Below are 25092 nucleotides of genomic sequence, written 5' to 3' on the forward strand. Positions count from 1 at the left end.
TGGAAGCCCTTAGACCCAATATGTGAACTCTGCCATCATCACACTGAGAATGTATTGCATATCTTTGTGTCATGAAACTTTACTAAAAGAATTTGGGTAGCCAGCCATTTGGGTCTTAGGATTGAGCGGTTGCAACCTCCATCCCCCTCCTTGAACATCTTAGTTTTGTATTTATTTAACTCAGGGATTCTTAACCCTTTTCGTCTAAGACCCTTTTTTATTTCCTTCATAATAGGGTATTTTTTTTTTTATATGGTCCCATAGGAACAAAGTAATTATGCAAAAGGAACAACCAAATCCTCTAGAAATTATACATAACATGAATAACTGGTTCCCATGTGAGAGTATGGTTCTCCCAAGGGCCCCTATCACTCTGACCCAGACTATACTTTGCACCATAAATCCTCCACACATTAACTATATCTTAGCCTGTTCCATACATAAAACTGGAAGTGGTAATATGTATGGATGGGCCTATGGCATTTTTTCCAACACTAATGTTGTTTATTTTATGGGCAACCATATGATGACAAGAAACCACATTGAAACCAGTGCAAGGTGATGAAAGCTAAAAACTGTGGATGGGCTGTGGAGTCTCTAATTCAGATCTTTTATAACCCCACCCCATGACCCTTAAGCCCTATCAGTTTGTCGTTGTCTGTATATAATAATCAACATAATTTTATGTTTAAACTTAAGCTGAATGATTCCCACTTACTATGGCATTCCTAGAGTTTCATTCGGCCGCTATTGTCCCAAATTCTTCGCCCGTTACTTCATCTACCATTAATACTTCGGAATATGGAAAGTGGGAGGCCCCACCTAGGGGTTTTGTGAAGGCAAACTATGATGCTGCCCATCCACAGGGAGGGATTTCTGGTGGACTGGGTATTATCTATAGGAAACATGATGGGCATCTCCATAAAGCACTCTCCATCCCTCAACCCTTTGCTTCTGCGATTCAAGGAGAAGCTCTAGCTATTAGAACGACGCTTTCGCAGGCTCTCGGTTATGGCTACACCCATCTTCTAATTGAATTAGATTGCAAGGAGATCATCGACTATATTCAAGATCCACGCAGTTTTCCTCCAGGCGAGGTTGCAGTAGTTATTGAGGATGTGCACAAGTTATGTTCTTCTTTTGCTTCTATATTTTTTCACTTTATTCCACGGGCTATAAACTCTATTGCAGACGCCCTGCCAAGGAAGGCCTTGTCCATCATGTGTAGGACAAACTGGCCGATTACCACTCCATGGCTTCAGGACCTTTGTGTAGATGAGGCTATTGGCTGTACACATGGTTATTTCCATCAGTAAATTTTCTTTCCACCAAAAAAAAAAAAAAAAAAGGGAACTAAGTTGGGTGCATGCTATAATTTGAACGGACTGTCAAGAGGAGGTAAATTCATTAATGTAATAGTTTAGCGTTGGGAAATATTCAACTTATTGTATGTTATGTATGAACTTCTGAAATGTTTTGATTCTATTAGTCTTGTTTAAGAGGTCTCGGGAAGAGGTTTCTGTTACCCATAAATAGGCATGAAAGCGAAGGTTGAGAAACTCTCAGCTTCAATAAAAACTGATGTTGAACTCCTTTATTGCTCCTTCAGTCCTTCCCAGCCCTACCCAAAAGCCTCACCCCACTTTCGAATGTTCAACATGGTCCCCAATTCCCATGATGCCTGTATGTTGTTCTATCAGCCTCATTACAGGTTTCATCTCCGATATGAATTGGCCAGAGAATCAGAGCAAATCAACAGGAATCAGCAGGATCAGTCACGGCTAATTCTGATCCGAATTCAATCCGATTTTCAATTTTTGAAACGATGGCCTCATTCTCTCAGCTCATCACATCTTTGAAAATCCTTGTGAAGAACAATCAGTATACGTAGGATTTCTCTCTCTAAATATCCGGATAACAATGAATTGAATATAAACAATGGCAAAGCACAAGGGGATAACTGCAACCAAAATTATTCCACACCTGTTATTTGAATATAATTAGTTATCTTTCAGTTGCTTTGATACAAAATCCTTCGCCACTTTTTCACTTATTTGGATGGAGAAACGAGACAAAAAAAAAAAAAAAAAAAAAAAAAAAAAAAAAAAAAAAAACCCGGGGTAATGGGGAATCATCCCACCCAACTGATGAATTAAATAGATGTCAGCCCTTCTACAATTCATGTGCCAGATGTTGAATACCTATATAACCAAGATTTATTAAGCCTCTTCTCCAAAAATCAGGAGTGCCCAGGAACTAAAACCCCATGTTATTTCCCATCTCCATTGGGGAGAAAAAAAAAAAACTCTTATACTCCTCAGCAAGATATCCTATGGTCCTACCTCTAGATAACACTTTCCTTTTTTTTTTTTTCAGAAATAACAGCACTTTAATTGATAAGTTCACCATATTGGTTTTACTTCGAGCCTGATTTCGTGACCTCATGGATGGCACTTGCCAAGTATCCTACATTGCCTGTAGTAACACCCGCCATACTGTACAAAATTGAAAACATGTCAGTAAGACAGCATCATGGAAGACCAATAGGATAGTCAGCAGCGTCATGATATCTAATTTACCTGATACGACCATTACGAGTCATGTAAATGTGGAACTCATTCGTCAAGCGATCCACCTGTTCTGGCGTTAGGCCACTGTAGCAAAACATCCCAATCTGTATGAGGGCAATAAAAATACAGTATCAAGACACTGAAAATCAAACTATCATTTGATGAAAAAAAAAAAGCAAGGCATTAAGACTGGGCAGTGTAGGAAATAAAACAAATTAACCATGGATAACATATATGTACCTGCTTAGTTATATGCTCCCAAGGTAGAGGTGAACCCAGCTTCTCAAGGTTTTCCCTTAGTGTAGTTCGCATTCCAATGATGCGATCAGCCATGCCCTGGGTAGGGGGTGAGGGTGGTCAGTATAAAAAGTTCAGTGGTTTACAACAATTTTGATTGAATTGGGAAGACTGTAGACGATTAGTTACCTTCACTTCTTTCAGCCACAAGTTCTTTAGGTCTGGGTCACCTAATATGGTTGAAACTATGAGAGCCCCATGGACGGGTGGGTTACTGTACATGGGTCTGGCGATTAGTTGCAACTGGCTCTTCACAGCCACTGCTTGCTTTTCATCTTCACAGACCACGCTGTTAGTGAGGAAGGAAATAATAAGTAAAAGAGTATGGGAAAGGCCATTTATTGAACAAGAATCCCTGGATGACAACAAGAATCAAAGAAAAAGAAGAAAGGCTAACAGAAAGCATATGAGGAAATAGGTGGGAGGTTTATCATTAAAAAATTAAACTAAATTCTCCCACTAATATGTCACCAGGAAAATGTTATAGATCCTCATAACAAAATAAAGTCACCCTGATGCTAACTATATGTATTAGTAAGCCTAAAACCCAATGCAAGTCCCAGTGTTCCAGTCACTTCATCCAGTTATGCAATGGTTTGAATACAGTAGATACTTTAACACATGAGTAGTCACATATAATTGATCAAAACATGCCTCAAAGCATAAGGATCTTTCTTTTATGCCTTTGCCCTCCCCCTTTTTTTCCTCCCTCAGCAAGAAATTTATGTGTAGGATAACTGGTTGGTACAAAAACCAAAAACATAATACCAAAGATGAGTAACAAAACACTCTGAAGATCATTTCAATTTCATTATGTGCCAAAAAACAAAAAAAAAAAAAAAAGAACAGAAAAACACTCTAAAGAAATCAGCATAACCAAAAAACAAACAAATTTGTTGACCTCCTGAGGGTTAAGTATAGAACAAAACTTATGGTATATGAGTAAGCAACTATTCATTAATTACCTAAGGCATCCAACTCTCTGGCCATAGAGCCCCATGTTTTTAGCATATGACTGGGCACATCCGATAGAATGACCGTCCTCAAGGAAAATCCTGATGGCCTTCGCATCCCTCTCAGGATCACCACTTGCAAAACCTTGATATGCCATATCAAAGAAGGGGAAATGACCCTTTACCTGGAATTGGAAGCATATTTCAGCATATTCATATCAGTTAGAAATTCAGTTGTAATATTAGACAAGGATAAAGGAAAAGGTAAATCCAATGAAATGACCCACCTTGAACTGATATGAGATCTCTCTCCATTGCTCCTCCGTTGGATCCACTCCAGTAGGATTATGAGCACATGCATGAAGCAAAAAGAATGAACCATTTGGAGCATTCTACAAAGAATTTTTAATAACTTTTAGCATTGGAGAACTGATTGATAAAACAAGAGAAAAAGAAAAAAAAAAGCCAAGTTTGGCAATACAGACAAATCTCTTAAACCTTTATATCATCCATAAGAGAGGCAAAGTCTAAGCCCCTTGTTTCAGGAAGGTAATAGTGGAAAGTTCTCTGAGGGACTTGGGCATCTCTCCAGATGTTGTGATGGCTGCAGCAGAACTCTAGAGCATTAGAATCTGAACAAATGAAAAAGAAACACTGAAATTTAAATAGCTACAGCATTTGGACTTTTTTTTGGTAGGGTGGAAGGACTGGTAGAGTTAAGATACTACAACAGTCAAATATTCAGTCTAAACTGTATGGGTACGATTTTGTCTACTTACTAGGCTGACAAACACAGTTTATTTATTTATGCCTACAGAAAATTCTAAGATGCAATGTTCTAGTTCTGAAATAAAGATCCATATGGTAACACACTCACTTCGCCCATGTTGGCACAGGTATATAAATTTGGGAATCGGGCTTAAAACGTTTTTGAAAGTCTGCAAAAACTCGGCAAGCTCCAGTTCCAGAGAGAGCTTGTACTGCAGCAATCCTTTTCTCTTTGAGTAGATCAGAATTTTCTCCATAGGCTAGCTTCAGTGTTTCCTCCACCATGTTCACACTTCCTCCCATTGGAAGATACTCCCTAGACGAACAGCCAAACATTTAAAAAATCTCAGACCAAGCATATCAGTTTAAGACAATAGACCAAGTGTATCAGTTATGCAGTTGAAAATATTGCCCTGCAATCAGACTCGGCACCTGAAACCCTGGTTCCATCCAAAACATAATTACCCACCAAAAATGGCTGAGGTAAACAGAAAGAAAGACTCGTCCAAATTATAGTTTCGTTTTCATAAAATTAATAAGCTCTTTTTCATTTGGAGTCACTTTTCAATTTTTCAGAAATATTTATACCAGTTCCCCCCGGGAAATGGTGTGCAGCAAAAGTGGGGCATTTATTGATTAAAGCAAGATTGAGCCATCAAAATTTAGCCAGATCGAGTTCCTACATAATTTAACCTTGATATGAAAAACAAAAAACCCATCTACAAAAAATATTAACTAAAGACCAAACATCATCCGTCACGGATAATGACAAGTGGGCTATACATCACTTTTATTCTCACCAAGACTCATATGAGATGCCATTTGAAACAATAAAATAAGAATTAACACTTCAAGATACTGGAAAATCCATATGATGATATAAACTTGGACAGTTATGCCAAAAGGAAAAATAAATAAAGGCTCTCCAGAAACATAAGGAGCAGCTTTTACCAAAAAAAAAAGAGAAAAAACATAAGTACCAGCCAAACGGGAAAAGAAAAATGGAAAAAGGCTTATCCTGATAGACTCCCCCACCGTAAAAGAGAAGTTTCACTATCAAACAAAACCAAGATATCTAAAGGCTTATCCTGATAGACTCCCCCACCGTACAAGAGAAGTTTCACCATCAAACAAAACCAAGATGCCTAAAGCGTCTCAAACTGGACAAAGTGGTGGGGGGAAGGAAGCAATTGATGTGGCAATAACAATAACAGAAAAAGGAGTATCAAAAACATCCATCCATCCATCCATGCATGCATCAAAATAATTCCACACACATAACAAGTTGTTAGAATTAGAAAAAAATAGTGATGGAACAGTAAATCTTCTCTAAATCAATAATTAAAAGACGGTAAATCAACTAAAAAAGATGTACAGCGACTTACATATTCTGATTTCCAGAAATCCTCCGCTCTGCTTCTCTAACGCATTGAAGAACAACAGGTTTTCCATTATCGTCACGATAAGCTCCCTAAAACCATTAAAAAAAAAATCACTTAAAAACATCACAAACAGATCAAATTTCAAAAGAAAATAAAAAAAAAATCATCCGAAAAGAAACATGATGATTCATCGCTGAAAAACTTACAACTCCAACATTGACTTTATCAGGACTTGGATCAGCAAGAAAAGCTTCGGTAACACCGAGAATTGGATCTTTCATAGCCGGCTCAACGTGTTCCCACCATGAGGACATAGATCGAAGTCCAAAACCGGAATTCCCTTTGACAATTCCCCTGCAAATTGCGGTCCTCGACGCCATGATAGCTTCGTTTAAGCTCCGTCAGCAGAGTTTACGAAGAAGAAACCAAGCGCCCAAATAGACTAAGCGAGAAAACGAACCAAACGAAGCGAGCCCTAAATATAGAACAAGACGAGGGAGTGTCTCAATGGTTATAACGACCTCGAAATAGCAACCGTGTTCATAAAGGCCGATGGCATCAAAATTCAAAGGAATCGGCAGTTCAGCTTTTGAAGAGGTGATCCTATGCTATTGGTTTACAAGAGACACTGTTCCTCATGAAATGTTAGAAGGATTTGTGGTGGGCCCATAGAAAATTATTCTCATCCAAGTGTAATCGAATTAAGTAAAATTAACATAGATTTGTCACATTGGATCATTTAATTGGATCATTTTACTTTGCTTTTGCTTCTTCGAGTGGAACCTTTTTCATATTTTATTACACTTTTTTGTTTTGGTAAGGAATTTTATTCTATTCTATTCTACTTTTTGTGCTTTATCATCTCGAGACTCCAAGTAGCTTAGGGTGAGATCATGCTCTATAACATGGCCACCAAGGATTGGCTAATTGGCCAATCAGCTTTTGAAGAATGGAATGAAGCAGGTGTGACGCAGGGAATCGTCGTCTCGAGGTTCAAACTTCAAATAAGGCGGCTTCCAATTGAGTCGGCCGGAATTGGTTGGTTCCAACTTCCAATCAATTCTGATCCGATTGCACTTGATATGATTCTGATTTTTTTTTTTGGGTGTGTGTAAAATATGATTCCGATTCCACGAATTAATTTTTTGGATAATTTATAATGTCACACCTTGAAGAATGTCACAATTATAAGATCACTCTCTATTTCATCAAATTAGACTCAGACCCCTTACCGTTAGTCACTGTTAAATGATATTTTAAAATGAGGATTTTACCCTTCTTCCCTGTCTTATGGCGTTGTCTTACTGATCGTCATCTTTGTGATCCACCTATTCTCCTTTAGGTTAGTTGGACTATCAATTTTGCGTAATTTAGACGTAGAGATTATAACAGAGGAATGCCGAGATTTATCCACCTCCCAAGCATTTGTCAGAATACCCAAATCTTCTTTTTTTTTTTGGTAGAAAAATACCCAAATCTTCAGGGCCAAAAATTCAGAGAATCAGAGGATGATGAAGCAGATGAGTAAGAAGACGAATCGAAGGGATCGAAATTGATGTTCTTGAGTGCATCGCGTCATTCAAGCTTCAGTGACTTCCGTTGCTTTGGATCCAACATAGAAGCAGTTGCTTCGTCTCTTTCCTTTCCCCTTTCTCACGGTGATGTAAAAGTCACCGAAGATGAAAGTGACTCAGCGGATCTGCAACTCACAGTTCCCAATTTCAATGAGATGCCGCTGGCTACCGCCATACCCAAATCTTTAGGGCCAAAAATTCAAAGAATCAGAGGATGATGAAGCAAATGAGTAAGAAGACGAACCGAAGGGATCGTAGTTGATGTTCTTGAGTGCGTCGCGTCGTTCAAGCTTTGGTGACTTTCGCTGATTTGGATCCAACATAGAAGCAGTTACTTCGTCTTCCTCTTTCCTTTCCTCTTTCTCACGATGACAGAAAAGTCACTGTTGATGGAAGTGACTCATCGAATCTGCAACTTACAGTTCCCAATTTCAATGAGATGCCGTTACCGCTGAACGATCGTCGGTGGTTCAACCATTACGATTTGGGTGAAAGAAATATTAATTTATTACGAGGGTATTTTTGGTACTTCATATTTTACAAGGGTATTTTGGTATTTAAAATAATATATAGTTGCTGACATCAACAAATAAGGTATATTCCTTAACAGTGACTGACAGGAAGGGGTATAAGTCTAATTTGGTGAAATAGAGGGGCTGTTCTTATAATTATGGCATTCTCCAGGGGAGACGCTGTAAATTACCCTTTAAAAAAAATGGTTCCCTACCATGCGAGTTGCACTGCTTAAAAGCATGTCGTACCTTGTACCATTCATTTAAAAATAAAAAGGAAAAATGGTTTCTATTTGAGAGTGTGGTCCTTGTGCCTGTGCTCCCACCACTGAGGGCAAGTGTAGGGTAAGGCATTGAACAAGAGAGGCGTTGTGGTTATTTTGTACTGATGTCTAGTGTAAGGGTGTGCTCCCTGATAGAGAACATGTTCCCAAAAGATAATTATATCTTTTCCAAAATTATTCAAAATATGGAAAATTGTAGATATCTTATGATTATTTGTAATTCTTCTCCATATCAGGAATGCAACTTCATAACTTTATTAGTGCATTGTAAAATCCGGGCATTGGTTGACCTTATTCTCTCGGGGCATTTTGGGTGCAATGTTTCTTAATCATCCTCTTGGCAAAATTATAGAAGTTATATAGTTCAAACCTAAAGTGGGCTGGATTAAACTCAATATAGATGGTTGTTCCTCAATAAATCTTGGCCATGCCATGTAGCTGGGATTTTTCAGAATTTTGAATGGTTGCTTGGAATTCTCAAGAAAGACAACGATTTTGTTTTGAGAGTGGATGCAATGTTGAAGGTGGAGTTACAAATCAAATTTGTATCATATTTATTCAATTATTCCCATCTGCAGGGAATGCCTGGACATAAATTCTATATATCTCTCTAACTTATTAATTAATATAATCTTTTGTTGACCTTTAGCAGTGTAAAGATTAAACGGGCAAAAAATAAAAAGGTATGAGGCCTACAACTTAAATAACTTTATCTTCCCCTAGAAGATCCCTAACTCTATAACAGTGGCAGAACGAACTTGAATTCTTTTGACGTGGCCACAATGTATTAGTTGAGTTTGTTGCTAATAGATTTATGTTTATTGTAGTTGGGAGGTTTCCTTTCGTTAAACCTATATTATTCATTCTATTATTATGTTTATTAAGTGTTGTATACATACTTATTGAATTTTTTTTTTTTTCTTTTGGTGTGCCAATTAAAAAATTTTGTTTTGGGTGAATGCCTATTGAATGTTGTATACATGCTTTTGCATAGTAAATATATGTTCATATTTTTGCTCACACTCTTTTAGAAAAAAAAAAAAAAAAATGAAACAATATTAAATTTGTAGTAAACATGTATGACATTATTGTTGGCTGTCACAATTCATGCTTTCCGGAGTGGAAGCCAAAGCCAAGGCAAGCCTAGTGTAGTTTGGATTGGAATGTAAGCCATTCCTTGCACTAAGAAGGAGTAAGGGATCGAGCTCCTCTACGGAGAGGAATCTGGTGAAGAATTGGCAGAGACCACTTCAGATCATGACACGTGGATCGGAACACGTGTCCCGATCAGATGAGAGATAAAGCACAAAACAAAATTTCGGATGAAAACGATCGTTTAGGTTTTAAACTTCTTTTTCCCCCTCTTCTTCTTCTCCCTCCCTCGTCTCCTCTCTCCAAATCGCGAAGACAAAATTGCGGTGTCTCCTTCTTCCTCTCGCTCATTCAAATGCAGTAGATAATCAATCATGCATCCCAGCCGCGTTGCTCTCTCTGAAAAATCATTGCAAGTGATTCTGGCAGAGATGGATCTTCCCCGTTAAGGTTGAGAACTCTGAGGGTGACTCTGGCTTGGTCTGTTGTGATTACGAGCAAGAAATTAAACCAGAAGGATCAAATGACTCGGATTCAGGTGTTATGAGGGAGGTCGTAGTAGAGAGAGGTGAAGTTACCGAAGGGATAGGTGCAGTATCTCGCGATGCGGTGAAAGGAGGAGAAGAAGGGAAGAAGAAGATTGTATGGTGGAAGGATCCTTTTGAGCTTCTGAAATTCTGTGTTTTCAAGGTTACCCCTGTTTGGTCTTTGTCCATCGCTGCCGCTATGATGGGTGTTATTATTCTAAGCAGGAGATTGTACAAAAATGAAGAGACAAACTTTGGGATCGTGACACGTGTTCTCTGTAGAGTTCTCTGCCAGATTTCTCCCTGTAGAGGAGCTCGATCCGAAGGAATATGGTTCATACCTTTTAGTATCTTTTTTTTTTTTTTTTTTTAGTAAATGGAGATCTATTGAGAAAGCCAGAAGTATGCATATGTCAAGGGCCAGATGGTTCCTTCAGCCATAGAGTGAAATTGGACTAGATCGTCATCTGCAGTAATGATAAGGTTTTCCTAGCTAAGAAGTCAGCTATAAAGTTAAATTTTCTAAGAATACAAGAAAAATTACATGTAAGAAACTACGATGCTAGATCGTCATCTGCAGTAATGATAAGGTCTTCCTAGCTAAGAAGTCAGCTATAAAGTTAAATTTTCGAAGAATAAAAGAAAAATTACATGTAAGAAACTACGATGCTAGATGTCAAATAACATCCCATCTCAAATTACAATGGCCTCCCTCTTTTTTCTTTTTTGTTATTTACATCCTATAGAAACTACCCTAGGAGATTTACTCATACACACAAGAGGGGAGGGGGGATGATAGGAAAAAGGTGTTGTGGGGTGTGGGGTGTGGGGTGTGGGGGGGAAGGGGGGAATACATGTGATAGAAATTGATCTCTAGACCACAAACCTGACACCTACTCTACAAGCATAGGCTGCAACTAGCACACTGGATTCACTACAATGGCCTCTCCCGCTTGATTAATGGCACAAGCACTCTTCATGTACTTAGCGAGAATGGGGTCTCATAACTATCTCGGTTAATCAGACCTATTCTACACATCCTATCCTTCTTTACCCTGACGCATCCAAGGCTTGTTGATTAGAATGGGTGGATGAGGTGATGATGTCCATGTGCTTGGGCCTAAAAAAACTCTTGATGAGGCAATCACATCTACAGGAGATCAGTCCCTCCTCACAAATATGAAATCGCTTCTCACCAACGATATTGACCGGGCCATGAAAGCGCAGAAGCTTGAATTTTCCCTAACTACTCATTATCCCATCTAGTCTAGAATTGAGAAGTCAGAGTCTGTGGGAGGCTGAACCAACAGGACCAGCAATGGGGCAATGAGGAATCACATGATCTATCATTTCTGACAGAGCTCCACATCTGGTACAATGTTCACATACTCTCAATGCTTTTGTGCATGTTCTAAATTTCTAATCACCGTGAGGAACAATCCTTCGAATTAATTTTTCCAACAAAATTAACCTTCTATGAGGAAAAATAAAAGAAAACATTTAGAAAAGATGGAAACAGTTTGGTTTTACAATTGTAATTTCAACCCTATCAGATCTTAAAAATCCAAATTTTACGATGTAATTATGTTTTGGAGAGGTCGAATACAAGGTTTCAATTTGCATAATCCAACAATTCTCTTGGAACACTCGAGGTAGTAGTTTCATACTTGCATTTGAAGGATCGTGCTGGAAGGGAGGGAGAAAAAAATAATAATAATAAAGATGATGAAATTGGAGAGAAAATAAGGATGAAGAGAGAAATTAAGGAAAAAGTGATGGCTTTACAAATGAAGCTTGACATCTGGCTTTGATAAGGAAGCCTACCTTAACTCATAGAGTTTGGTTTGGTTCAAAAGTCTTTTTTCTATTAAACTTCTACTAATTTATAACATACATCCACAGTTACATAACTTCCATTCTCATCCATGATTACAAAACTTCCCTTCCCATGATGACCAATTATTATTGTATTAATTAAAATAACTTCATACCTCCACTAAACACTACATGATAATTAAAACCTACAATTACTTAGAACTAATAATAAGATAACTACCCCAGAGAGATTGCCGCATGCCTATGTGGCATCTTTTGCTCAGTACATAACATTCTATCCCCCTTAAAAATGTCATTGTCCTCGAGGACAAATAAATTGAAGGAAATAAGAACAATAATTGTCCTCCTGGATCCTATATTTTGATAGAAAAAATTTAAATTGACATGTCAGGACAAGAGAATCCAGTTGTAGAGACGAGCATTTCCTTGAAGGAAGTGGTGTATGATACCTTCACCTTCTTCTCTTTTTTCTTTTTTCTTTTTCATGATCTTTTTCTCCATCTTTTTCTTTTTCTTTTTCTTTTTCTTTATCATCTTTTTCTTCATCTTCTTCTTCTTACTCTTATTCTTCTCCCTTGCCTTTGGTTTTCTCAGCCATCATGGTAAGCTTTTCCATGATATTGATAAGTTTCCTCATGATTTCCTGTTGCCTCAATTGAAGTAAACATACAATGCTTTCCAAGTTTTCCACCCTTTCTCTCATTCCTAACTTTGATGCCATTTGTTACTTGCGTGAAAGGGAAGGAGAAAATAAATTTAAAAAAATAATAAAGATGATGAAATATATATATATATATATATATTTGTGGAAACAACACTATTGTTACTGTATTAATTAAAATAATTTTCTACCTTCACTAAAACACGGCATGATAATTAAAACCTACAGTTACTTAGGACTAATAATAGGGGCATGCCTACGTGGCATCTTTTGCCCAATACATAAGGGGGTGTTTGGTTCAGTAAATCTTTGAGATGACATTCTTTAAAATGATAATTCCTATTTTTTTGAGTTGTTTGGTTCCACTAGGATGACCCTCATAAGTGAGCATCCTACTTCCCATGAATGACCACATTATAAAGGATGTGTTCCAAATCTGAGTTTACCTCAACATTTAAACTTAGATTTGAGTAACATTTTTACCACCTAGTATAAAAGGAGAAGGAAGAAAGACGTTCTCTAAGAAAACCAATATCTCAACCTGCGAGAAACATGTACTAGCCGTGAGGCAACTAAACGATTTTTCAAAAAGAAACATAATTCAGAAGAATATCTATCAAAAGATAAACATTAATATCTGATACATACACCATTTGATTTACCGAACCAAACACCCCTAACAGATCCATTACCAATTTACCATTATTAAAGAACTGGAAGAGGAATCGAGCCAAAGTGACTGTCCTTATCACGGTTTTATCACAAATTTCCAAAGAAAACTGTTACGATGACGGCACCGCTTGCCTTGATCCGATCACCTCTGCTCCGAGTAACTGACACACAGAGAGAAAACAATAATCTGTAAACTGTAATCACAAGTCCCACCATCTCCACTCGGAAAAAAATCGTCTGTAATTCTGATCTCGTACAATTACGTGAAATACCACCTTCAGGCAGTGACACGTGTATTGATACCAATACAATGGTCCAGATCTGATTTAAATGCCTCTTCACTGATTTAATGTTTTATTAGTTGTACCAGATTTGGACCATTGTATTGGTATCAATACACGTGTCACCACCTGAAGGTGGTGTTGCATGGAATTGCACGAGATCGGAATTGCAGCCGATTTCAACCCTCTCCACTCGCCATCGCCGAGATAAATCTCAAAGGAAAATTAGAAACAGTAACCTTTCTAATAGATCAGAGTAAAGACATTACGAAGTGATAATTGATAAACGGAATGCGAAATTATTAGATTCTCTACCTCATGAGAGTAAATTTCAGAGCTTCGAGGAAGCTTTGGCTTTATCGATCAATCCTAAAACCTCACACAACTCCGGAAACGAAGACTTCCTTATATCGGCGTACACCTCCCCATCCCAATTCCTCCCGATCAACTGCTCCGCCAGGCGCACCGCAGCCTCCACCGTCTCCTCCGCGCTATCGTGCGCCGAATCGATCATCCCCATCTTCACCGCCTCGTCCGCCTTCACCTTCGCAGCTGCCAAAGCCACTTTTCGTCGGGCGATCGGCGAATTGATCTTCGACCTCATCAACGCCATGAAGTAATCAGCGAAGGTGAGTCCAATATCGAGCTCGCTCATGTAGATCACTCCCCTGTCTCTCCTCATCAGCACGTAGTCGTGGCTCAGAGCCAGTATGAACCCGGCGGCGGCAGCGTGGCCGATCACGGCGGCTATGGTCGGCAATGGAAAAGAAATCAGTTCCGCAACGAGTTGTTGGAAGAGATCGACCATGCGGGAGGCGGATTCGTTGCCGGCGGCTGCAGCCCATGCCAGATCGAAGCCGTTGGAGAAGAACTTGCCCTCGCTTTTGGTGACCAGTGCGGTGCCGCGGGTTGATTCCACGCGGACTTGGCGGAGAGCCGAAAGGATCTGCTCGATGAGTTTGGGGTTTAAGCGGTGCTCATCTTCGCCGATGAGGGTTAGGACGAAGATGTTACCGCGCTTCTCTAACGTGCACATCGTCTTCGTGGTCTTCTGATCTTCGTACACTCTTTCGTTTCAGGAACTGGATATGACTCATTTAATAATGGGCGAATGGTTGCAGTACGTATGTATTGCAACCTGTTTTCACTTTCCTTTAATATAAATCATTCATTTATTAAAAATTAATATAAATCATTAATTATTTTTACTATATTGTAACTGATTCCCAATTTTTAGGGTGGAGAAATCCGATCATTCTTATCTATAACTTGCTCTGATGGTTACATCATGGGTGTGAGAGACAACCTCACTTAGACATAATCGTTTCAACTTCTTTCCTTTTAATTAGGAAAAGTAGGATAATGATTCGAAATTAAGATTTAAGTAATGATTTAACGAAGATGATGATGAGTCTTTGTATGAAAACTATGGTCAAGCAATGAACAAAGATGATGATTCTATTAGGATTTGGCTCGTCTACAATGAATCTTCCAAAGATTGGTGGGTTGCCATCTTAAAATATTGATAATTATATAAATTAAAGTATAGAAAGCTTAAGATAATGATGTTCAGTTTTTATCAGAGCTCATCTTCTCCAATTTCCATCTATTTTGGTTGTTTTTTTTCAAAAAATACAGTAACTGATTGAGATTATTAGAATTGGTTTCTCTCTGGATTTGGGTCTTTTCAGATGTGTATTTGGTCATTTAATCGAGATAGAAGAAGGAAGAAAGTGAATAGGTGGGTTGGTATTATAGAACCGATTGATGCTTCAACAAATGAATACGGATAGCCCAGTTCAGTTTTAACACTTTAATGGGTTTTTTTGGAAATCAAGAATAGAGAGAGAGAGAGAGAGATTGTAACCACATAAATTTATGGAGATAAAGAGAGAGAATGTAACCAGTTAAATTTATAGAGACAAAAAGAGATTATTTAAAATAGAGTATGTAAGTCTCTTAAGTTTGTCACACAACTTTTAAATTTAAAATTCTTTAATAAGGTCCATGATTTTTTTTATAAAAAATAATAATTTTTTTGGGATAGATATCATTTTTCTTGTTAAAAAAAGAAAACATAACTACTTACCTAATAATTCATTGCTCATATCTATGTTTCATTTCCATTCATTGATCTTGACGAAATTATATCTTGACTTTTCTACATTTAAATGAGCATCAGCTTCTTCAATTTCTATATTGACATTTAGAGTCAATTCATGTTCTTTGTTCACATTTCTAAACTTTGGATTGACTTAAAATAGCCTTGTCATTCTGGACAAACATCCGAGAGCATCTGATCTGAGAATAACTCTTTGAACTTAATCTTTGGTAGGATGCCTGAGTGAATTACTCTGAAAGGGCTAAATCTATGACTAATAACATGAGAAGGACAGGAACTTGTATAGGTCTTCCCTTACAAGCCTCAAAAATATCCTAGAAACAGAACTTGATAGAAGAACCAAACTTTTCACTTCTGAAGAAAGGGACAGCCAACGAAATGATGCCACAGTCCAGCTGCAATACTGAATGAAGAGAAGTAGCATCACTTCGAGATTACAAACCACCAATCACCCTGAATTTATTGGATTTATGTGGAGGTACTTTGTGGGCATGTTTGACATAAAATGTATTCCTCCCTAGAGTTAAAAAATGATTTTTTGAAACCGGCCCAAGTTGAATTTTTTCCCAAATACATGTGCTTTGTGGATATAGATCCTCTATGGTATCAGGATATATTTGGAATGATAGGAACAGAGACAGATTTTCAAGGACTAAGTTCCAAAATTTCCCAATATGATTCTAATTATTGAAAGATTGAGATGGGACAAAGCGACATAGGAATTTTGAGATGTTCTAGTTTTTCCAAAGGGTTTCCAGTGGCTCGGCTTATTTGTAGTCATAGTTATCAATTCGGCCGAACCGAATTTTATCAAAAATTCGGACCGAATCCGAATTAAAAATAAAATTCTTTAAAATTCGCGACTTTTTCGAAAATGAATATAAATCGCGAATAATTCGGACCGAATCCGAATTAAACCGAATTATTCGGTCCATTTAAACATTATTTAAAAAAAAAACCAAAAATAAAAAATAAAAAAATAAAAAAAAATCAATTTTTTTAAAAAAAAAACCCCAATAAGATTTTTTGACCGCTTTTTTGACCGAATCCTTAAATTAATCGTCCGAATTATTCCGAATAATTCTCCGTCCGAATAATTCCCGAATCCGAATTTGCTAACTATGGTCCAGATCCCCCCATAGACGTAAAGGGCCCTCTTTTGTGCCTTATTTGACGTTTTTAGGTTCTGGTCCTCCTTGTGTTTTCGACTTGAACCGGTAGCCCTCGAACAAGGGAAGTTGATGAATTTTTTGGGGGCAGTCCTTTCCCTCTACCCCTACTTTCTAGGCACTCTAATGTCAGTCATTAGCTCGGGGAGGATTTTGGGTTGGTGATCTCATCTGTATTCTTTCTCTCTGATGTATTGACACAACCCACACCCCTCACTCCATAGGGGACCGAACTTGACTCCTGTGAAACAAGCCGCCGGGAAGTTCAGACCCGCACAACCTATCACTTGAGGCATAAGTTAAACAATTATTGACTATCAACTTTATCCGAACTGAGAAGTATCCAATTGGTTAGAAAAGGTCGTGCTAATAAAGAAAAAGAATGAGCAGATTTATTGATTTGATTTCACTTCCCCTTCCTTTATTTCTCTTGCAACCAAAAAGAGCGTATGTAGTGACGTTGTGATTCGTATGTAGGCTTTCATTCTTTCTTTAAAGAGACAGTATTAAAAAAAATATTCGATTGTAAAGATTCGAAAGGGTTTCAACCATTAGAGATGCTATTAAACATGGTTGTAGAGTAGGCTAATCAGCTACCTTCCCTCCCTTTTTTTCCTAGATAAATTATAGTTGCGGTACCTAATTTTTTGAGAAACTCCGGCTAAAATACCTAATGTTTCACATTTTGTTTTTGGTGTGCCAAACAAGGATCCCCATTAATTGAATAATAAATTTTCAGACTTCCAAGTTTTTCCCATTGAAATTATTCAACTTTCCCATCCTCAAGCACCCTTCTTGTTTTTTCAGCTGAATGTTCGAGTAATTAACAGTATAGAGCAACTCAATAGTGATTCATATTTGTCAATTGTTTGTTAGCTTTCACATTAGGGTTTGGAATTACTTCATATTGCCATCGACAGGGAAGGAGGTAACCCAAACATTATATATGAAACGTCAGGTACCTTAGTTAAGTACTGTTGTAACTTAAATAATCTATGGGCGGAGTTGAAATTTTGAAAAGCTTTGAATAATTAAGTATCCCAAACATAATATGAGAAACATTAAGTACCCCAGGTGTAATTTACCCATTTTTTAATGATCGAGGAGATGTTCTATTAATAATAGTAAAATTATCACTTCAAAGTACTAATTACTAAACTTAGAAGAACCCAATTGTTGGTTGTAAAGGTCTTCAGAGTCTTTCAAATAATAGTGTGAAAACTGAAAAGACTAGGCATAGTTACAGAGAAGGTACTAGACTTATTGTAAATGAAGATGCACACATGCAATACTTTTAATGAATCTGGTTACAGGGCCTGCCTAACACCAGCTTACTCCTCTGAATCCCATACTTTGCAACCCAATTGCTATAATTATGGTTTTATTTAAATATATTATGTCTTCATTTCCAAATAATTAAAACAATTATTTTAATCACCTTTCATTTCTCTTATTTCAAAGCTTAACCTAACATATCATGTGGAACTAATCAATAGAAAAAAGTGGAAGCATCATTACCACAGGGCTTAATCTTATTAAACACAAACCACAAGACAAACAAAACACTATACCACAAGCCCACTTGCAACTCTGAATTTCCAAGGTTTAGTTCTTTTCTTTTTTATTAGAATTAGAACAAAGCAGAAGAGAGTGGAGAGATATCTGTTTGAATCAGTCTCAAAAACCCTAGAATCGACCCCTCAGATCTAAAAATCCAACGATATGATGAGAAAAAAAATCCTAAAATTGATTAAATCAAAATATTCAAATACGACTGATTTTGATCCAAATCGGCCGATTTAATCAATCCGATTCCAATTTTTTAAAGAGTAGTGGAGACCCTCTTTTTCTGCTTCTCATAAGAGGTTTAAGTATTTCTTCATTCAGTCATCAGAACAGCAAAGCAGATCACATTTTCCATGGAACCCATAAGGTATAAATTATAATTAGAAGGATGGAATCCAAGGTTAAGTCTCATATATTCTCCTGACAAAGCTTTACATTTGAGACAACCATATTAGGTTACTATTGCACGTGGGGTAGTGTTTCAATCTTGTACCCCACTAACATTTAACCTGCACGTGTGCATGCATTTTTTTAAAGCATAGGGAAGGGNAAAAAAAAAACCAAAAAAAAAAAATAAAAAAATAAAAAAACAATTTTTTTTAAAAAAAAAAACCCCAATAAGATTTTTTGACCGCTTTTTTGACCGAATCCTTAAATTAATTGTCCGAATTATTCCGAATAATTCTCCGTCCGAATAATTCCCGAATCCGAATTTGCTAACTATGGAACTAATTATGACTCACGGTCTCATAGGTGACAAGTGTTTCCCTTTTTTTTTTTTGCATTCTCTGTTAGGGGTACGATGTCTTGTATTCGATCACGATTAATAGGTCAAAGAAAACTAAACTCATCTGGGAGCTCAGAATCAACTGTGACTTCAAAACAAAACCATCGCATAACCAAGGGCTTGCCGTCATGAGTCTAGGATTTTTTTTTTTAGGCCCAAGAAGATTTGAACTCATATGACCTCTTAATTATGAGGTGTCAGTCTTTGCCAACTAAGCAACCCCCTTGTGGTTAGGAACCAACAATTTCCTGCCACATAACCAATACCCGCACATGTGCATGGTTAAGGAGAGGAAAGATATTAAGCATTTTGAGGGATAACCCATTGGTAAGGTTGCAATTAGTCTTGGGTTAGAACAAGGAAACAGTCTATACACAAAAGTAACAGTAAGGTTGCATATATAGGATAGGATTCCTCTCCGTAGGGCCTAGGGAACAGAGAGTGATTCCATGGCTGAGGTGACCTTGGGACGCATGCCCTGGTCCTCCCAACCATGGGATCACTCTCTAGTCCCTAGGCTCTATGGAAAGCAGCCTAATACCAATGTGCCCTCCCTAGACCCTGCATACAATAGTGGGAGCCTCGTGTATTAGGTTTGCCTTTTTTTTTCTTCTATTATAAACTTCAGCATGGGACATGCAAGAGTTTAACTTCAATCGACATATTCGTATCATTATCTAATCATAGGTTAATTTATATATTTTTATATCAGTATATACAAATATACTAACCTAAGTTTTGAGCGTTGGACAATTATTCTTGAAATTATTATTTCTATTTAGTACAATGCCCTTACAATATAAATTTTGCCGATAGGAAATCCAATACCATCGCATTAAGGAAGGAGAATATTTCACCAAAAAGAAAAGAAGGAGAATATTGATTATTGAGTATATATGCTATCATTTGTGCTAAGAAGATTTAAATCCAATTATGGTTGAGTTTTGCCGGTGGCTTTTTTTTTTTTGTTTGTTGAAGCCGGTTTTTTTTTGTTTTTGTTGAAGCCGGTGGTGGACCTATTTTAATTACCGCCACCAAATGGGTAATTTTGGGATTGTGATCCTCTCTTGAGCGCTTGTCCTTCAAATTTTGCCCATAGTTATTTAGGCGATTGATATTTGTCAGAGTGATGATTCAACGGTTGTGTTTCTACCGATCAAAACAGGGGCGATACGCCCAAAACAGTTGGATCAACGCTTGAACACATGTCAATTGCTCAAGTGGCTATGAGCCGACCTGGGCGATCAACGCTCAGGAGAGGAGTTGGATCTGTAATTTTGAATGAATTTGAAAAGAAGAAAGGAGAAGGGAAGGGATTCTGTTTGACGCCCATCTCATGGTGAAGATTCAACTTGAAACAAGGGAAAAAAGCCTTAAAATTGAGTTTGAAGTTAACATAGCGCACTGGTTGCAGCCTCGTAGAGCAGGCACTAGGTTTGTGATCTAGGGATCAACTCCTGTCACACTCATTCCCCCCTCCCCCTCTCTCTCGTGTGTGAGTAAAGTACCCTTAGGCAGTTCTATAGGAAAAAAAAAAAAATTTAAGTTGATTTAAATTAACAGAAGAATCAAGCGATTTGACTGACCCGATTCTGATTAATCTCAATTCTTTAAAACAGAGTTCTGATTGGGTCTGACTGAATGCGGCCAATTGGGACCGATTCTTAGACATTTTGAATTGGGATTGGTAGGAATTGTAGACCGATTCTGTATTCCACTAGAATTGTAAAAAACTTGCAGAAAACCGAAATAGATGCAATTGTCCATATCCAATGCATAAGCATGAAACTCTCGCCACTACGGGTCTAAAGACGGTCAGAACATACATAATTTTACCATTACTTCATGAAGAATTGGTTTCCTAACTCAAACCTCTAACTATTAACTCACAATGAAGTAACTTTACCATTGTGCGGAAACTATGCTCAAAGAAATACAATTCCTATGCTTGTTTCAGAATAAAAGATATTGACGTTTGGTTATCTATTACATGGACCCACACTCAGCTATCCACGAGTATGGCATCGTTTCAAAGAATGGAATCAGATCGGTTGAATTAACTTTTGCTAATGATGTTTCCTCTGTTCTAGAACAGCTGATTTACACTCCATTTCTAGGGTTTTGGCAGAATCTAATCAATTTTGGTCAATTTTCAATAGGTTCTGACTGATTCAAAATAGAATCAGATCGAAATCAACTGAATCCGATCTTAATCTTGATTCCAAGTTGATTTCAAATCTGATTTTGCCCAGAAGTAAGAGAATTTGTTGAACTCAGTTGATGCATCTTGTCTTCTATTGAATCTTGCGAGGGGATGAATGTTATAAGCGGCACCCACTGCATTATTGGGCTGGTTCTGCTCAAGGCTTTGTATTCTAGGAGCAGATAGAGACGGCCACGATTGAGACAAAAACAAAAAGCAAAGATCCATTTGATGTCCATAGAATACCTCCTATTCATTGTGAAAGGATCAGGTTCATGTATGAGAATGTTTTCGTACGTCCCTGGTCTGTGCATTTAGATTCAATTAAATGAAGAGAGAAAAAATTAATTCTAAATCCATTGATCAAGGTTGTTATCGTACGTTTTCCATACGTAAACCTAATCCACTCTCCTATTCATTATGTAAATGACAGGAATTGATATAAATGTTGGCTTCTGACATGTACATGTAAATGAATATATCAAACTCACTGGGATTGGAGTGATAGTGCACCGTGAATTGTTTTCTTGTACGGCTCTAATATCTGTCACATGCTATGTTGGATTGGGTTCGATATAGTGAATATGTATGATACAAGAGATCTTACTTGCACACTCCCTCTCATATATCCTTAGATCCCACACTCTCTCTCTTCATTAAAGTTCTTCCTGGACGATTTGATTTCCCATACACTCATTAGTGGAAAATTACAATTTAATATCTCAACGATCAGGGTGCAATCTTTCCTGGACTTTAGCTAAAGCACAATTGTTTAGCTCCTGTTATTGAGCTAGAAACTCATCCTCAGTGAACAAAAATTATTAATGTAATGTGGTTAAAAGATTTTGACATGCCATAAAACTGAAAAATATTCAATACACAATTGACAATCTGATTGATTTTGGGCACAAAATTCAAAATTTGACCAATATAGAATGCCCGCTTCTTAATTAAAGAAAAACCATAGAGGAAAATGCAAATACATTGAAGGAGGAATATGATTGAATTTAGTTCAATCTAAACCATTCATTATTTACTGGTGATTGAAGCTACAATCATTGTTCCACGTTGCACAATTCGATGACCTACATAAGAAAACTTTCTGGGATCTCGATGGGCCACAAAAATCCATGGATGATTGAGATGTTCTTAGAATAGTAAACATACATAGGTGGGTCCGTCTAATTTTGTTTCTGTTGTTTCTATGTCAACAATAGAAATGGTTTTTCCCTTTCTGTACTAAGAAACGAATTTTAGAATTGCAAAAAGGTGTTTGATTTTTCTATTTCCAAAAACATTTTCAACAGTATAATCGGGTTCAAAACATGAGTGAAGGCACGACGTTGGAGTTGCAAGTATGCTTCGTGCAGATGAGTTTTAGAAGAATGAAGGCAGTCTGAAACTATGAGCTTTGCACAACCAGGTTGGAGTCACTGTTTCTAGATAACGAGAAGTTTCAACAATGGGTTAAATTGGTGTAGGTCGAGTGAAGTATAGGGGTTTTTCACAATTTTTGTTTCTCCCACTTGTTTCTAGAAACAGAAAAATAAGTCTGATTTGTTTCTCCATTCTTGTTTCTAGGTATAGAAATAGACATCAATTTCTATTTCTATTTCGAAAAACAAGTGAAATGAAACTTAAAAATAAAACAGTTTTTAGGGTGTTTTTCCGTTTCTAAGCATAGAAAAAAGCACATTTTTGAAAACAAAATCAAACGGGCTCTAGAATAATCATTGTATGGGGATAGATTTGTATAATGATATTGATTAATGGGCTTGGTTAGATGGAGTCCAATATGAGATGATTTTATTAAAGGGTAATGGGCTTTTCTATTAATTGTCTTTATGTGTAAAGGAACATATGGGCCTATTAGCAACTGTGTATATTCTGGGAGTAGTGATAGTTGTTTTATATTATAGGGTTGGTCTATGCTCTCAGCTTATAAATCAGTGGCAATGTCCAATTTTCTAACTCTAACTATTGAATAGAAAAAAAACGTAGACAAGATCAATCATGGTTTGAGGAATCAAATCAGATCGATGTCATCCTTGTATGATCCTAATGTCGATATCATATCACTAGATCGATATAGATGAAGGGTAAAAAAAAAAAAATCCGTTCATTTTTTAATGACAATGAGGGATATTTTTATCTTTTAAACCAATATAGATCGGAATCCGATGAAGCTAATCCTGAGACCAATTCTAAACCGTGAGACTAACATAGAAGATCAGAATATTTGAGGATCGTCTCCTTCAAACGATATGGATCCAAATATGAATTTCTTATTGAATATCTAGAATTCTAGATTGCGTTCACATGTTCAATGAATCATCATATTGATCTTATAATTTAATTCCAAAAACTACAGCTTCTAACATAAAAAGTATCGCTCGCCGTTCACGCCCAAAACCTAATAGGTCATCTATATTATTTTTGAGATCTTTAATTTACAGTCACGTTGAGCCTATATTTTATGTAGTGTGTGATTAATCCTCAGAAATCTAAAGCTCTAAGCAAAATTTAAATACTGTTAATCCATCTACAAAGTATTAATTAATCTAGTTAATGATCCAAAGATTGGGTTATTTTTTTCCTTTTTTTATATATTTAGTGTATTAGTTTTGTCTTCATCAGGGGACAGACTAGCCGACACTGTGAGTAGTGTCAAACACTGTGTCTCTGTAGTGTCTTGAAAATAATAGAAACTAAATGAGAATAGTTAGGTAGTTACGTGAGATTGCACGAGTACGCAGGAATCAGATCACCTTTCGTTTCTCATTTTACTTAAAAGAAAGATCTGCCAACTCTCAGGTAAGGGATACAGATTTGCAGACTTTGGGCTTTGGCCCTTGGCATTTGGTGTAAAAGCAATTGGGGGCTTTCCCCCAAACTAAAAAGGCTTAGAAAGGAGTGGAAGAACAGATATTGTTTGTTGTTGATGATGATGATGGTGACAACGATGATGATGATGGGGTTTAAATCCTCTGTGGGGAGCTGTGAGTGATAGTAAAGATTCAATGACTGAAATGGTCCTAACATACATCCCAATCTTTAGATCCTCACTACAATTTACTGTCTCTTCACAAAAGATTTGTGTGCATGATGATGATGATGATAGATTCCACGTAATTTCCAGGAAGGTTCACTTATGGTTCTTTTTTTCCTCTCGATCCTTTTTCTAGCGGCTTGAATGAGGTCATCACCACCATTCACCAGTCACCAATCACCAATCACCATTGATTCAGGGTTAAATAAATTTGGAGAGCCGACACCCATCTCTCTATACTCTCTCTCTCTCTCTCTCTCTCTCTCTCTCTCTCAACCCAATCCGGTCCTTTCTCCATGTGGGTAAGAAAATTCCAAATCCAAATGATCACTTTAATTTCTTCTACCAAGAAAAAGAAAAGAAAAACTCAGTTTAGTGAATGAATTTCAGTGGTTGGTCATTCTCCAAAGTCCAACCTCTATTACCTTTGGTTATGGGTTGTGGGCCTAACCCCATTTAGATCTCTTTTGTATTTTATGTTTTTAAGGGGAGGGATCGTCATCTGGTCTCATGGCTACTATATCAGTGCATAGATCAATGAAAAAGTGTGTAAAAATATCAAGATTAGGAGATAAGGCAATCTTTTCATACTGCCTTGTATCTGAACATAGAAACATGACCAAGTAGTGTTCATTTTCCCATTTTTTTAATTCAATTTTTCACCCAAACCCCAGGTATTGTAGCTCTCAACAGGGTTACCAACTGTTCAGTATATATATCCCAGTTGGAAAGAGGTGAAGCCATAAGCCCATTACCCTAAACTAGTGGTTTGAACTTGTGAGTGCGA

The 25092-nt window shown here is 37.2% G+C and overlaps 3 protein-coding genes across 3 annotated transcripts; 1 reads left to right on the forward strand and 2 right to left on the reverse strand.

Moving 5' to 3' along the window:
- The first annotated feature begins 719 nt into the window (after positions 1 to 719).
- On the forward strand, positions 720 to 1316 carry LOC122066995. The gene has a single exon (XM_042630836.1). It carries the CDS (start codon positions 720 to 722, stop codon positions 1314 to 1316), a length of 597 nt encoding a protein of 198 aa, XP_042486770.1.
- A 1044-nt stretch (positions 1317 to 2360) lies between these two features.
- Positions 2361 to 6533, reverse strand: LOC122066993 (aspartate aminotransferase, mitochondrial). The gene is made up of 10 exons (XM_042630834.1): positions 6177 to 6533; positions 5974 to 6059; positions 4698 to 4904; positions 4319 to 4424; positions 4108 to 4212; positions 3833 to 4005; positions 2997 to 3156; positions 2811 to 2906; positions 2580 to 2674; positions 2361 to 2495 (listed from the first exon to the last, which is right to left on the reverse strand). Exons 1-10 carry the CDS (start codon positions 6348 to 6350, stop codon positions 2417 to 2419), a joined length of 1281 nt encoding a protein of 426 aa, XP_042486768.1. The 5' UTR covers positions 6351 to 6533; the 3' UTR covers positions 2361 to 2416.
- A 6503-nt stretch (positions 6534 to 13036) lies between these two features.
- On the reverse strand, positions 13037 to 14539 carry LOC122066996 (enoyl-CoA delta isomerase 2, peroxisomal-like). The gene is made up of 2 exons (XM_042630837.1): positions 13725 to 14539; positions 13037 to 13289 (listed from the first exon to the last, which is right to left on the reverse strand). The coding sequence occupies exon 1, from the start codon at positions 14443 to 14445 to the stop codon at positions 13741 to 13743; it is 705 nt and encodes a 234-aa protein (XP_042486771.1). The 5' UTR covers positions 14446 to 14539; the 3' UTR covers positions 13037 to 13289; positions 13725 to 13740.
- Between the last annotated feature and the right edge of the window lie 10553 nt (positions 14540 to 25092).

This window comes from Macadamia integrifolia, unplaced genomic scaffold (assembly GCF_013358625.1).
Source record: "Macadamia integrifolia cultivar HAES 741 unplaced genomic scaffold, SCU_Mint_v3 scaffold2658, whole genome shotgun sequence".
NCBI lineage: Eukaryota > Viridiplantae > Streptophyta > Magnoliopsida > Proteales > Proteaceae > Macadamia > Macadamia integrifolia.

What these genes read in the sequence shown, in the direction of transcription:
- LOC122066996 (XM_042630837.1), bottom strand. Translation starts at nt 14,445, where the DNA reads ATGTGCACGTTAGAGAAGCGCGGTAACATCTTCGTCCTAACCCTCATC.
- LOC122066993 (XM_042630834.1), bottom strand. Translation starts at nt 6,350, where the DNA reads ATGGCGTCGAGGACCGCAATTTGCAGGGGAATTGTCAAAGGGAATTCC. An exon ending in ATAAAGTCAATGTTGGAGTT is followed by an intron (nt 6,060 to 6,176) that starts GTAAGTTTTTCA and finishes TAATGGTTTTAG; the next exon opens with GGAGCTTATCGTGACGATAA. An exon ending in GGGAGCATATAACTAAGCAG is followed by an intron (nt 2,675 to 2,810) that starts GTACATATATGT and finishes GCCCTCATACAG; the next exon opens with ATTGGGATGTTTTGCTACAG.
- LOC122066995 (XM_042630836.1), top strand. Translation starts at nt 720, where the DNA reads ATGGCATTCCTAGAGTTTCATTCGGCCGCTATTGTCCCAAATTCTTCG.